This window comes from Sinocyclocheilus anshuiensis, unplaced genomic scaffold, assembly GCF_001515605.1.
Source record: "Sinocyclocheilus anshuiensis isolate Anshui unplaced genomic scaffold, SAMN03320099.WGS_v1.1 scaffold929, whole genome shotgun sequence".
In the NCBI taxonomy this organism is placed as follows: Eukaryota; Metazoa; Chordata; class Actinopteri; order Cypriniformes; family Cyprinidae; genus Sinocyclocheilus; species Sinocyclocheilus anshuiensis.
Window position 1 is genome coordinate 64,885 of NW_015557109.1, and position 14,410 is coordinate 79,294.

At 41.1% G+C, this 14,410-nt stretch overlaps 1 protein-coding gene across 1 annotated transcript in view; it reads left to right on the plus strand.

Moving 5' to 3' along the window:
- The window catches only part of LOC107677680 (protein unc-79 homolog), a 41,341-nt gene extending 39,018 nt beyond the window's left edge, over positions 1-2,323 (plus strand). The window contains exons 42-47 of the mRNA XM_016472681.1: positions 124-299; positions 800-983; positions 1,066-1,263; positions 1,572-1,649; positions 1,762-1,803; positions 1,924-2,323. Of these exons, the coding sequence (XP_016328167.1) occupies positions 124-299; positions 800-983; positions 1,066-1,263; positions 1,572-1,649; positions 1,762-1,803; positions 1,924-2,112 (867 nt within the window). The 3' untranslated portion in view covers positions 2,113-2,323. The remainder of the gene's footprint in view (positions 1-123; positions 300-799; positions 984-1,065; positions 1,264-1,571; positions 1,650-1,761; positions 1,804-1,923) is intronic.
- The last annotated feature ends 12,087 nt before the right edge of the window (positions 2,324-14,410 follow it).

Below are 14,410 nucleotides of genomic sequence, written 5' to 3' on the forward strand. Positions count from 1 at the left end.
TGAAATCAGCTGAAAATCGGCTGCTGAGAAGCCTTAAGTCTCTTGGGATAAAAGTGTGTGCCTGCATGCATGAATGTAAAATGCTGAAAGCAGGTGATGTGTGTCATGTGTGTGTGCGTGTAGAGCCACATGAAGGCGTGCTGTCAGCCGCTGCACGAGGACACGTTCGGCGGGAATCTGAAGGTCGGTCTGGCTCAGATAGCGGCGATGGAGATCAGCAAAGGCAACCACAGAGACAACAAAGCGGTTATTCGCTACCTGCCTTGGCTTTACCATCCGCCTTCTGCTATGCAACAAGGGTAAACTCCACCGCATCACCATAAACATAACATTTCTGAAGAGCAATAAATATGAGGTATTAAATATGAGTTCAGTTCATAGGTTCACCACACGGTCATATTATATAATTATTCAATTATTTTGCATCCTCCACATAGTATTCTAGGTTTCATCTGGAACTGAGGACGTCTCGTATTTAGACAGCTATTAAACCGCAGCAAGCCCACTGATCTGACACTTAACATCATATTGAGCAAAACCCAACACATCGGTAGATCTACAATATTAGCCTAACATCGGTTCACACTCAGGCTTATCACCCTGTTAGCTGTAGTGAGTGACTTACTGTCTAACAAGCTACAGTATTAAACATGCTAAGCTAGGTAACCTTATAATCACTTGTGACACACACAATTGTGTGTGTGTGTGTGTGTGTGTGTGTGTGTGTGTGTGTGTGTGAGTGTGTCGACAGCGCCGGCATCTGAAACTGAGCTCTTCCACTGTGCTTGTGTTTCCTCAGACCCAAAGAGTTCATCGAGTGCGTGTCACACATTCGCCAGCTGTCTTGGCTGCTGCTGGGGTCTCTTACCCACAGTGCTTTGCATCAGGGCTCCTCGTGCTGTATGCCCATTCCACTGGATGCTGGATCTCATATCGCAGACCATCTGATTGTCATCCTGATAGGATTCCCAGAGCAGTCCAAGGTATGATAATGGAGCGGTTCTGCTTGGAGGAGATCCAGAGACGTGACTCTGATGTTGCTCCTCTCTCTGTGTGTGTCTGCAGACGTCAGTGCTGCACATGTGTTCGCTGTTCCACGCCTTCATGTTCGCCCAGCTGTGGACCATCTACTGCGAGCAGGCCACGGCCAACCCGACCAATCAGAACCAGAACGAGTTCTCCTCGTGCGCCATCCTCACGGGCCTGGAGTTCTGGAGCCGCGTGACTCCCAGCATCCTCCAGCTCATGGCCCACAACAAAGTGGTAAACCTGCCATTTACTCAGACTCGGTGTGATCCGGCTTCTCTCTCAGTGCATCACTTTGAAGCATTTCTACAGTGGAAGCTGTTTTTTGACATTTGAACATGTATTTCTTTTAGCTTGTGTTTGAGCTCTAAGTACTTTTGATTTGATATCTGATATAAACTGATTTCAGATCCTATTCCAGAGTCAAATTGCTACATACGAATGAGCAAAAACAATCAAACGCTATCAAATGTAACTGATTGGAAAGTAGCTTGTTCACAGACACAGTGGTGACAGCAGATCTGCTCTTTTTCTTCATGTTTCAGATGGTAGAGATGGTCTGCTTGCATGTCATCAGTCTAATAGAGGCCTTGCAGGAGTGTAACTCAACCATCTTTGTAAAAGTAAGAGGGATTTCTTACTACAAATGCTTAAGAGAAACGGCAGTGCTTAGGATTTCTACATCATGCAGTCTGAGGTGTTTATTATATTTAATGTCCTCTTCATTCTCTTCAGCTGATTCCCATGTGGCTGCCCATGATTCAGTCCAACTTAAATGTAAGTTTTCATCATATCCATTACACAATTCACTCTTGCTATCAACACTCTTGCTTTATTTCTAGAGTAAACTCTCAAAATCTTCCTGTTAGATGATAAACGCCCTTTGTGTGTCAATAGCATCTGTCCGCGGGTCTCCAGCTGCGTCTTCAAGCCATTCAGAACCGGGTGAACCACCAGTGTCTCCAGAATCCTGGATCCGGATCATTTCCTCTCACTCTGCGCAAGTGGCTTCAGTGCACTCAGTTTAAAATGGCCCAGGTGGAGATCCAGTCATCTGAGGCGGCGTCCCAGTTTTACCCCATGTGATCTTTAAAGCAGCGAGCTGTGTGTGATGATTAATCATATGAGCTTCAGCAGCAGCAGATGTAGTTGCTCAAGGTTCGGCGGTCTTCCTAGTGTGTGTGTTATTATCAAATACATTACAGAAATCATGCATAGAGAAAAATGTTAGCCTGTTTCAACCAGGGAAAGGTTTTTTGTATTATCAATAGTATGCATATTTCAAACCAAAATAAACCATTCAAGAGTTAAAAAAAACAAACAAAAAAAAAAACAAACAAATTGCTTGAATTTAGTATTTGTGTTAAACTGACTCACTGTGTGCTCACTCTCAGACCATCCCAGATTCTGAGAAATGTAGCACTGCATCAGTGTCTCAGCAATGGATGCTCTGCAGTGAATGGGTGCCGTCAGAATGAGTCCAAACAGCTGATAAAAACATCACAATAATCCACAAGTAATCCACAGCACTCCAGTCCATCAGTTAACATCTGGAGAAGACAAAAGCTGAAACAAATCCAGCATTAAGACGTTTTTAACTAAAATCCGAGTCCATAATCCATAATAACTCTTCCTGCAGTGAAAAAGTGTTCTGGTGTGAATCAGGAGAGAAATCTGCACAGATCAAGCAGCGTTTAAACAGCTCTAAACAAATATGTGGCTGGATTTTGATGTGAAAGACAACAGCAGATGCACTTTTTCACTGGAGGAAACGTTATTATGGATTATGGACTCGTATTTTAGCCGGAAATAACAATTTGAAGTTAAAAATATCTCAATGCTAAATTTCTCCAAATCTGTTCACATGAAGAAACAAACTCCTCTATATCTTGACATGCCTGGGGATGAGCACTTTTTAAGGAAATTGTAATTGTTGCATCAACTATTCCTGAATAGTTTCCAGAAGCAGCTTGTTGAACTACTACAATATGTGCAGTATAATAAAGGTTTACTTGGTAATTCTGACCCGAAGTGAGTCAGTGTTCTGGTCTGAATCAGGAGAGAAATCTGCACAGATCAAGCAGCGTTTAAACAGCTCTAAACACATATTGTGGCTGGATTTTGATGTGAGAGATGAAAGCAGATGCATTTTTCATGCATTATAGACTCGGATTTGGCCAGAAGCAACAGTTTAAACACCTTATTGTAAAGAGCAAAGGACATATTGCTCTTGTTGACAAAAACATTTAGCCATGGGTTTGATTAAAGCTTGATTTTTCCAAAGCAAACACATCAGCGTCTGGCAAAAGCCTTCATTCTCCGTCAAATCAGAGCTCTGAGCTTATCAGAGAGACTATCCTGCTGTGTGTGTTTGTGTGTGTGTGTGTGAGAGTGAGTGTGTGTGTGTGTGTGAATTAATACACTAAATTAAAAAAAGTGGAGGTGTTCAGTTTATGAATCATTTAAGAGCTTCAGACTGGAGAGACATTTGCAGTTTGATATTTTATCCTATCTGAGCTCTGGTTACAGGGCAACTACAACTGCGTGTTGCTCCGCTAGACGTGTGTGTGTGTGTGTGTGTGTGTGTGTGTGTGTGTGTGTGATTAACTCCCACAGCTCAGAGGCAGCATCTGGCAGAGACCTGCTGCAGTATTCGTTTGAACTTGGAGCCCTTTCAAATATTTAACTCATTAAAAGCTGCTTATATAATGAGCGTCTTCCAGGTAGTGTCTCATAGCAGCTGTGTGAGGAGAGCAGATCCGATCTGACGCTCCACTGAGTGACACTTGTGTCGGTCTCAAATAGGCACAGCAGGTGGAGGCACCCTATGCCTTTTCATAGGAGCTTGTTTGAAATAATTGCAATTTTATAATAATGATACAAATAATGGCAGTTGTAAATCATTTAGTTGAAGTGCATTTGGCAGCAATTACAATGTCAAGTGTTTTGGTTGTGATGTTATTTGAAGGTTGTCTGCCATTCTTCTCTGCAGATCCTCTCAAGCTCTGTCAGGGTGGATGGGTACCGTCAGTGGTCTGCCATTTTCAGGTCTCTCCAGTGATGTTTGACTGGTTTGGCTCTGGCTGGGCCGCTCAAGGTCATTCACAGAAGTCGTGGCCTAATGGTTAGAGAGTCGGACTCGTAACCCAAAGTCACAATGTCAGTCTTCAGTGTCCTGTTGGAAGGTGAACCTCTGAAATTTGAAAGCCAGTATAACTGATACCAATACTACTGATGTCTCTATGAAATTGTTTTCTTTTTTTCCCAATATCTAACCATTGATTATAGCCATTCAACATTACCGTATAATTGAGAGCTATCAATTTTAACATTTATTAGACTTTTAAAAAATAACAACTAATTTAAGTGAACTTAAAACAATCTTCACATAAACCCATTATAATAAGTCATATTTACCTGTGCTCGTCAGCAAGTAGGAAATATACAGAAATTGAATAAAGTTATCCAACCCTAAATTCTGAATTAAATATGGATGAATCTTTAAAGCTACAAAAGTGATTGATTTCCTCTTTTTTTCTTGTGTTTGATGAACAGACATCACAGCAGCTGGTTATTAGTTTATTTGGCTGCTATTACTTTAAGAGCTGCCGCTGCTGAACATGATGCGGATCTGACACGCATGCTCGTAGTTTCATTCACGCTTTAATATGAAATAAGGCTAATTAGTTTTGACTGACACATGGCCTAAGAGCATCTCCTCTGACAGCATTCACTGTTGTTCTGCTGAAGCTCCTCGTCACCTGAACTGTTTCTGAGCTCGTTTGACTCGCGCCTGACGCTAAAGTGAAGTGGAGCGCGTCTGAAACATCTCTGGTTTGATGCTCGTAAAGATGTTCTGCGACTGAATAAATGCAGTTCTTGTCAAGAATAAAGAGACAGAAGCAGCAGTTGTGAATGGGGCGGCCAACCCTAGCCCTGCCGCTGCGTTAGCTGCATCAAATATTTTTAACGCCATTAAACTGAAAAAATTGCTCATAATCACCTGCATTAATGCGCTAATTTTGAAAGCACTAATCTATATATTATTATATTTAAAAGTGAATTTACAGTTAAAGGCTTAATTGCACATGCCATCAGATCATTTTTAAACAAAATATTCAAAATACTGGAACCCAAAACCATTAAATGTAATTCCACATGTCTCCTTTGTTTGGCTGTCTGAAGGTCATCTGAGAGGTCGACAGGAAGCAGCAGCATATTGTCATGGCAACAAGCTTAATTATGACCTTCCTGGATTATGGGTCATCATAAATCCTCCCACCCTTATAAGTGCATCAAACTCGTCTGCTGCGTAACCCTAACCTAACACGTAATCACAACACAGCTGAGTGCTTTCAGTGTTCAGATGGCCGCTCTGCCTTCAGTTACTATCATTTAGTAGCTCATTTAGTGTTCTAGCCTTGAGGAGATAACAGACTGAAGAACCTGTGTCATGTGCATCAGATCATGCATCGACATTACACACCCCTAGTTTCAGCAATTTCCAGTCCAAGTTGCATAAATCATTGTGTAAAATAAGTTTAAAAACATGTCACATGTTAACACAAAATGAATGACTATATGAAATCTGTTTGAGTCAGACATCTGTCATGAACTGGGTTTGTGTGATTTATAGCATGCAAATGTCACTGATGCAGCCCCGTCGCTTCACATTGCATCCGGAGGGGCTCTGGATCGCTTTGCATTATTCTGACCTCATTGACTTCATGATTAGCTGGAAATATTTCCTTTGGCTTTCACACACTCCTCGTGCCCACCGCAGCACTGTTGGTCTTTTTAAAAGAGCTCATGGCATCTTCTCCACAATTTGTACCATTCTTCTCCATCTTCTTCGGTTTCCTGCACACGGCAATAAAACAAGAAAACATTCTCAGGATTTGCCACCCCTGACCTGAGACAATACAGTCATGCTATAAAGATAAGCCATAAGAGAAAACACAGTCACTTTGTCAAGGTTTTTCATGCTGAACATTCTCTCCCGGTCACAAATCATCTCTGTGCCCCTGGCTGTAATCTGAGTTATCTTCAGCTGTTAGAGTAAGACAGTGTTATTCAGCATGGCCTATTTATATCCTCCTGCTTTCACTGCATCTCTGGTCATTGTATTTGTCCAGCGAGCCTCCAGAGCGTGTAATGCAGGACTGGACTGTACAGCTTCTCTGTTGGTGCTGAAGGTGCATTAGAAGCCATCAGAGAGTCCCACACGGACACACATCAAAAGCAGCGCCAACAGATTACATGACCATCAAGAAAAACGTTACATAAATGCTAGTGCCGTTTCATTGGATAAAATATCATTTCCTTGAGCTACTGCTAATTAAAGCATCATCTGTGGGTTAGAACAGCAGGGATTCACTTTAAATGAGAAAACTGCAGTAACTGGCATGAAATACTACATTTCATCTTAAACTATTTAAACAGCGCTGGCTCATTCTTTTATAATTACTGCAGCTCTCATAAGCTTAATTCACTCTCAGACCATCTGAGATGTAGATGGCTTTTTTTTCTTCAGTAGAACAGATCTTTTGGACAATTTGTTTCAATGAACTGGTTCAAATAACCGATTCACCAGTTTGTTTACATAATCACACAATGACGTAGCATAAACATGTGGATGTTTCACGTGTCTAAAGTCTATAAAAGGAATAAACTAGTCTTTATCAGCTCACCTTTTTACATAATCCATGAGGAACCAAAACCATTAATTTCTTCGCTTCATTCAAGCTCTTGGTTCACACGTTCAAATCAGCGGCTCTTCGGTCCGAGTCGAGTTCAGTGACTGCTGGAGGAATGATTCATTCATCACAGGAGCAGATGTGCTGCTACTTCGGCTCATTCCCAGTCGAAGTGACGGTCATTGAGTAACTCCTAGATCTGTTTCAGACGCTTCAGTCTGATTTGATGAACTGGTTCAACTAGTTCACTCAAAAGAACCTGTTCAAAAGAATGATTCGTTTGTGAACCAGACATCATTCCTCACCGTTTGCCTGAGGCTCTGGATTACAGCTAATAATGCTGAAAATAATGTTCAGTTTCTTGCACAGACCGATCGCTTCGCTTCATAAGACCTCAATATATCGTCAGGAGCCACAGAGATTCAGTTTGTGTTTCCTGATGTGCTTTTTTTTGACTCTCAAAGTGCCGGTAGCCATTGACTTGCATTTTATGAATCACAAAGGACCGCAATTTCAGCTAAAAATCTTCTTTACTGTTCTACTAAAGAGAAAAAGTCACCTACATCAGTGACACCTACATTTTCGATGGCCTGAGAGCGATTAAATTAACTATCCCTTTAATTGAGAGATAAATATTTGTGCTTTTCAAATTCATCGCACCACAGAGAAGGTGTACACTTTCCCTTAAACATTGATGTCAGTTTTAACTTAGAATCTTTAGAATAGAATCCCATGAACAAAGTTTGTTTCAACTCCCCATGATTAGGAGGCACACAGCATATGCTCGTGTCCCAGTGTGCTGGAGCAGATGGCTGCTGAGATGATTTCACTGCTGGGATTATTGATCAGCTGAAGCTGTTTGATTCTTCACTCAGGTTTAGCTTGCGCGAGCGGCACTGATGCGAACACAGAGCACTTGTGAATGACTCAGAAAAATCATCAAAACACGTCATCCTATGATGTTGTGTGCGAGATTATTCTTGACCTTTCCTTCAAAATAATTTGGAGTTTGGAGCATATTTTAGGAACAATAATAAAAATACATTGAAAAAATCATATAATAATTTGTACTGCTTGATGATCAGACCTGCGTGGCTTCACACTGGTTTTAACATTGCTCCTGAATCAGTCACATTACACTGGTCTTCCAATCAGCTTTGGACAGCCCACGGTTTTGGTAGCACCCAGCTTCCTCAATAATAGATGTCAGCAGTTGACATGTGGCAGGTGGCGACACAACACCTCACAGAGTTAATATATTTTTGATATCAAAGCTGATGCTCTCCCGGTCACAAATCATCTCTGTGCCCCTGGCTGTAATCTGAGTTATCTTCAGCTGTTAGAGTAAGACAGTGTTATTCAGCATGGCCTATTTATATCCTCCTGCTTTCACTGCATCTCTGGTCATTGTATTTGTCCAGCGAGCCTCCAGAGCGTGTAATGCAGGACTGGACTGTACAGCTTCTCTGTTGGTGCTGAAGGTGCATTAGAAGCCATCAGAGAGTCCCACACGGACACACATCAAAAGCAGCGCCAACAGATTACATGACCATCAAGAAAAACGTTACATAAATGCTAGTGCCGTTTCATTGGATAAAATATCATTTCCTTGAGCTACTGCTAATTAAAGCATCATCTGTGGGTTAGAACAGCAGGGATTCACTTTAAATGAGAAAACTGCAGTAACTGGCATGAAATACTACATTTCATCTTAAACTATTTAAACAGCGCTGGCTCATTCTTTTATAATTACTGCAGCTCTCATAAGCTTAATTCACTCTCAGACCATCTGAGATGTAGATGGCTTTTTTTTCTTCAGTAGAACAGATCTTTTGGACAATTTGTTTCAATGAACTGGTTCAAATAACCGATTCACCAGTTTGTTTACATAATCACACAATGACGTAGCATAAACATGTGGATGTTTCACGTGTCTAAAGTCTATAAAAGGAATAAACTAGTCTTTATCAGCTCACCTTTTTACATAATCCATGAGGAACCAAAACCATTAATTTCTTCGCTTCATTCAAGCTCTTGGTTCACACGTTCAAATCAGCGGCTCTTCGGTCCGAGTCGAGTTCAGTGACTGCTGGAGGAATGATTCATTCATCACAGGAGCAGATGTGCTGCTACTTCGGCTCATTCCCAGTCGAAGTGACGGTCATTGAGTAACTCCTAGATCTGTTTCAGACGCTTCAGTCTGATTTGATGAACTGGTTCAACTAGTTCACTCAAAAGAACCTGTTCAAAAGAATGATTCGTTTGTGAACCAGACATCATTCCTCACCGTTTGCCTGAGGCTCTGGATTACAGCTAATAATGCTGAAAATAATGTTCAGTTTCTTGCACAGACCGATCGCTTCGCTTCATAAGACCTCAATATATCGTCAGGAGCCACAGAGATTCAGTTTGTGTTTCCTGATGTGCTTTTTTTTGACTCTCAAAGTGCCGGTAGCCATTGACTTGCATTTTATGAATCACAAAGGACCGCAATTTCAGCTAAAAATCTTCTTTACTGTTCTACTAAAGAGAAAAAGTCACCTACATCAGTGACACCTACATTTTCGATGGCCTGAGAGCGATTAAATTAACTATCCCTTTAATTGAGAGATAAATATTTGTGCTTTTCAAATTCATCGCACCACAGAGAAGGTGTACACTTTCCCTTAAACATTGATGTCAGTTTTAACTTAGAATCTTTAGAATAGAATCCCATGAACAAAGTTTGTTTCAACTCCCCATGATTAGGAGGCACACAGCATATGCTCGTGTCCCAGTGTGCTGGAGCAGATGGCTGCTGAGATGATTTCACTGCTGGGAATATTGATCAGCTGAAGCTGTTTGATTCTTCACTCAGGTTTAGCTTGCGCGAGCGGCACTGATACGAACACAGAGCACTTGTGAATGACTCAGAAAAATCATCAAAACACGTCATCCTATGATGTTGTGTGCGAGATTATTCTTGACCTTTCCTTCAAAATAATTTGGAGTTTGGAGCATATTTTAGGAACAATAATAAAAATACATTGAAAAAATCATATAATAATTTGTACTGCTTGATGATCAGACCTGCGTGGCTTCACACTGGCTTTAACATTGCTCCTGAATCAGCTTTGGACAGCCCACGGTTTTGGTAGCACCCAGCTAACTCAATAATAGATGTCAGCAGTTGACATGTGGCAGGTGGCGACACAACACTTCACAGAGTTAATACATTTTTGATATCAAAGCTGTTGGAGTGCAGTGCCACCCGTGTTTGAAGTCTGCTGGAGGACACCCAGAGGACGCTCGTGCTGCAATGATGCTTGAACTCAAGTCAGATTCTACTGCAGAAGATACACATTTCTACCCCTAAATCTGTGTTTTAGATTATTGTTTTTATTTTCAGTATCATGTATGTTCGTGTAGATCAAAGGCTTTCAGTCATTTTTAATCCATCTTGAGTCCCAAAGTTCTAACGGGTCGTTCTGTGTCAACTCAATCAGACTAATACTTAATCCAGGGGAGGCCACTCTTCTCTTAGACAAACATGTAATTACAATACTGCATATTTGAATCCTTGGTAGCTTCAGAAACAGTTCAAATGAACAAAATTGCTACTTCCAAATATGCCTGAATATATACTCTTATGAACACACTACTGAGAGCAAGTAAATGTGTCTTAACTTGACTGTTTCAGTGTATTTGTTGTACTCAGATGGGTATGTTCAATGCAATCGTCTTGACAGAGGGAAATAAGAAATACTTCTAGGTACAACAATAATTGTTCTACAGATATTCCTTTTTAAATAAACTTAGTATCAGCTGTAAGCAAAGTGGTCTGTGACCACTGAATATTCACTCATAGAGCCGCACTGAGATCCCAGTGTCTATGCGACTGAGCTATAGAGGGCCTTAAAATGAAAAAGAAAAGTTAGTCAGGAACCAGAATGAAAGGATATTAAGATATCTTTGATACTTCCTGGGTTTTTGAACTGTCACGATTGGCATAAAAAGGACTGCTAAAGTCAACTAACTTCACTAACAAACCTACCAATCTGTATAAAAATAACATCTTTCTAAAGTCATTTTATTAATATCTCCCAAATACTTCAGACTGGTCAGCTGACAAACTCCCTCCAATTTGCATAACCTCTTGCATAACAACAAAAATCTTCCATGATTGTTCCTTACTGTTAAGGTAAAATTCCCTAGCTAGTGCTCCAAAATAAAAGGAGAAAGGAGTCATACGACATTCATATGCACAAGTGACGTGTGACCAAATCTCACAACATTATATAGCACCACAAGTGAAAACCACTACAGGAGCCTTTCTATAATGTCACCACACTTATACTAACATCCATCCCTGCAGAATCACAGTTTTCTTGCATTGCTGGGTTAAAATGGGTTATTTCAATAATAAGCTATTCAATAAGCTATTAAGCTGGTTATTATCAGCAGCACTACATAATGCACATTAGGCACAAACTAGACGTATTAAGCACTAACTCTGTGATAGCGCTACATACCTTTTTATGGCCTTGTAGCAGATAATGACAATCAGCAACAGAAAGACAGCCAAAGCACCAACTATTGTCCCAAGCACGATGATCTCCATCCACCAGGGCCTCGGCAGAGGAGCAGAAGCCTCCGGAGCTGAAAGAGTGATCACACATCCAGCAATCAATTCATCATTAAACACATTCGCCCCTTTCACACAGTAATACCAGTAAATTGCCGTACCAGAATTACTTTACCGGTTAATACAAAAATGTGCTTTTCACACAGGCAACGACATCCCGAACTACACAGCACAGAGTAAATGTGTCATCATTCTAAATATCAGCAATGTGTGTGGATCAGTTCAAACTAAGGTATTTATTATGCACAGCAGGGGTCACCAAACTGGGTCCTGGAAGGCGGGTGTCCTGCAGAGTTTAGCTCCAATCCTCATCAAACACACCTGAACAGCTAATCAAGATCTTACTAGGCGTAGTAACTTCCAGGCAGGTGTGTTGAGGCAAGTTGGAGCTAAACTCTGCAGGACATCGGCCCTCCAGGACCCAGTTTAGTGACCCCTGATGCACAGCATACCTAATGTGTTTATGAGGATTTCTACTTCAAAACAAGTCTATAAAATATGGATTTAACAAATCAATGCTTTTAAAAAATGTAACAAAATGCTAGAGTTTGTAATGCAGGTGAACTCAGAGCTGAGGGAAAGCAGGACTCTCATTCACTGCCGTCCCGTGTGTATTCGCGCGTGATCAAGGAGCACAGGAGTACACTTCACTCAGTTTACCTCTTTATTTTTCAGATTCTCTGTTATGAATGCTTTTACTGTAGATTCATGAGTTTGCACCTATAGGCACATATGCAAATAAAGGGAACTCTGTCACATGTAGATTCCTGTGTTTAGTCCCAAACCTTGTGCCTTGTTTGTTGTCACGGTAACTAATCAGTCTCACCTGTTCTTGTGTGCCCTGTGTTCTCCTGTGTACATATAGCTCCTTTGTTTCACTTGCTATTCTGTCAGTTGCTGAATGTAGTGGATATTCTGTGTGGTCGTGTTTTTGTTCCCTTCTCCTTGTGCTGTTGGTTTCTTGCTTTTGTTACTTTTATTAAATCTCCTTTATATAGATCTATGTCTCTGCCTGCATTTCCTCCCGGATTACAGTGGATCTAGCAGGTACACAGCTCATTCTCCTGCGGCAGTAGTGATGCAAAGTCTGATTCATTTCCGCGAACCAGTTCTTTTCGCACAGTTCGGCTCATTGAACCAGTTCAAAAAGCAGATATTCATCATTCCTGACATCTTCATTTTTTATCTTAAAATCAATTTAATACACCATCATTTTCGTTTCAATAACGTGTGATTATATCTCCTATTGTATTCTACAACAAAAACAATCGAAGTGCCTTGTTATCACTAGTTTTATATTGATTTCGCGAGTCCGCTACTAGCTTATAGCCGTTAGCATCGCCAGCGCAGCTGCTGCTTATCTTGCTTACATTTCTTATACTCTATTCACACACATTACCACTGTTTTGCTCATTGATTACTTGCTTTAATGCTAGATTTGTGTCTACCACCGAGTGCAGCTCGAGCTGGAGGCCGTGGAGAAGCAGATCCGTGACCTGGTGGAGAGGCAGACCCAGCTGAGAGAGCGGAGAGCCGCGCTGGAACCCTCCCGGGCTGACGCTCACAAGTCCGGGGTAAGTATACAGCGCGCTGCTAACTCTCCCACCACCTCTACTCCGTGTGTTTCTCTGCACAGTACGGCTGTGACGGTGGCAGATTTTTAACTACCGCCGGTGGCGCAGTGTTGATATATATATATAATTAATATGAATTATATATATAATTTATGTATAAAAATTAATAGCCTAAATAAGAAAGTTAAATACACCCTGTCCGCAGGACGCGACGCGACAAAATACTATAGAACTCATTATAATCAATGATGCTACACTGGATGCGGCACGACACGACACGACAAATCCCCGACAGTAAACTGCCTCGTCCTGTTTATGAGGTACTGACACAGAGTTCAAATGTCCTGTAGACACTAGACAGACTCAACCTGTTGCGACGCGGCGGTGTCGCGTCCAGTGTAGACACGGTTCACTGTTCCGCCGCCAAGCAAGCGGCGCATTAACTCCTCATCTGCACACGCTCTCTTTGAATTAGGAATCGTTCCCACATTTCTTGTTAACATCTTCCATGTATCAGTCTTGTTTGTATTTGGCCAGTTTGGAGAAAGCCTCACCAAACCTGACCAGCCGGGTGTTTGCGATCACGGGAACTTGTACAAACGCGGATGGGTGACATGAGTGGAGATGTGTTTACTTATTGAATGAATCAGCTTTTTGAACAAATCGGTTGAATAAATGATTCAGTGATTCACTCATTAACACAGTCAAATGCTTTGTTTCAGAATGAATCAGTCATTTGAATGAATCGGTTTAATATCAATGACTCACTCATTAACAATCACTTGCTGTCACCTCCTGGCGGTTTAATTTCACATTTCTACTATTTGTTCAAGTTTTAAATTATTTCAAATATCAGAATTCAACGTATTATGTTAAAAACAAAACATTATTTATGCATCTGAAACTGCAGTTTAAATGCATCCGTGTCCCCTCTGAGATACATCAAATGTGTAAATACATCTAAATGCTATTTCAGATGCAGATTCCAGAAATGTTTTCTTGTGTTGGAATGAAAGACACTAAGTACCGGATGAAGTGCTTCTTATACGGAGAAGTCAATATTAATGGTTACTGCTTTTTTATATTTAGTAAAATTCTTAAAAATGAGATACTGGTAATACGTTTTCGCTTCAGAAAAACTTAGTAGAAGTACAGCGTTCAGCATATTATATGGAGAAACTATGGAAAAATGAAAAACTATGGAAGTGTGGAAACTGGAAAAATGTAGGCCTTGTGCATTTCGTCATTGAGAACTAAAAGAGCGCTGAAAGTGTTCACTGGGAGTAAGACACAGTGTGTGAGACAAAGGTATGAATATGATACATACATGTTGATACTGCACTCAATGTGATATAAATATCTCAATGAGTCTTATCTCCATCTGACCTCTGGAGAAGAGTCCACTCAGAGTGATGTGTAGTGATGGCTTACCCGCAGCAGTCAGTGCTCGCGGTGGAGGAGGAGGAGGAGGAGGGGGAGGAGGGGATGGC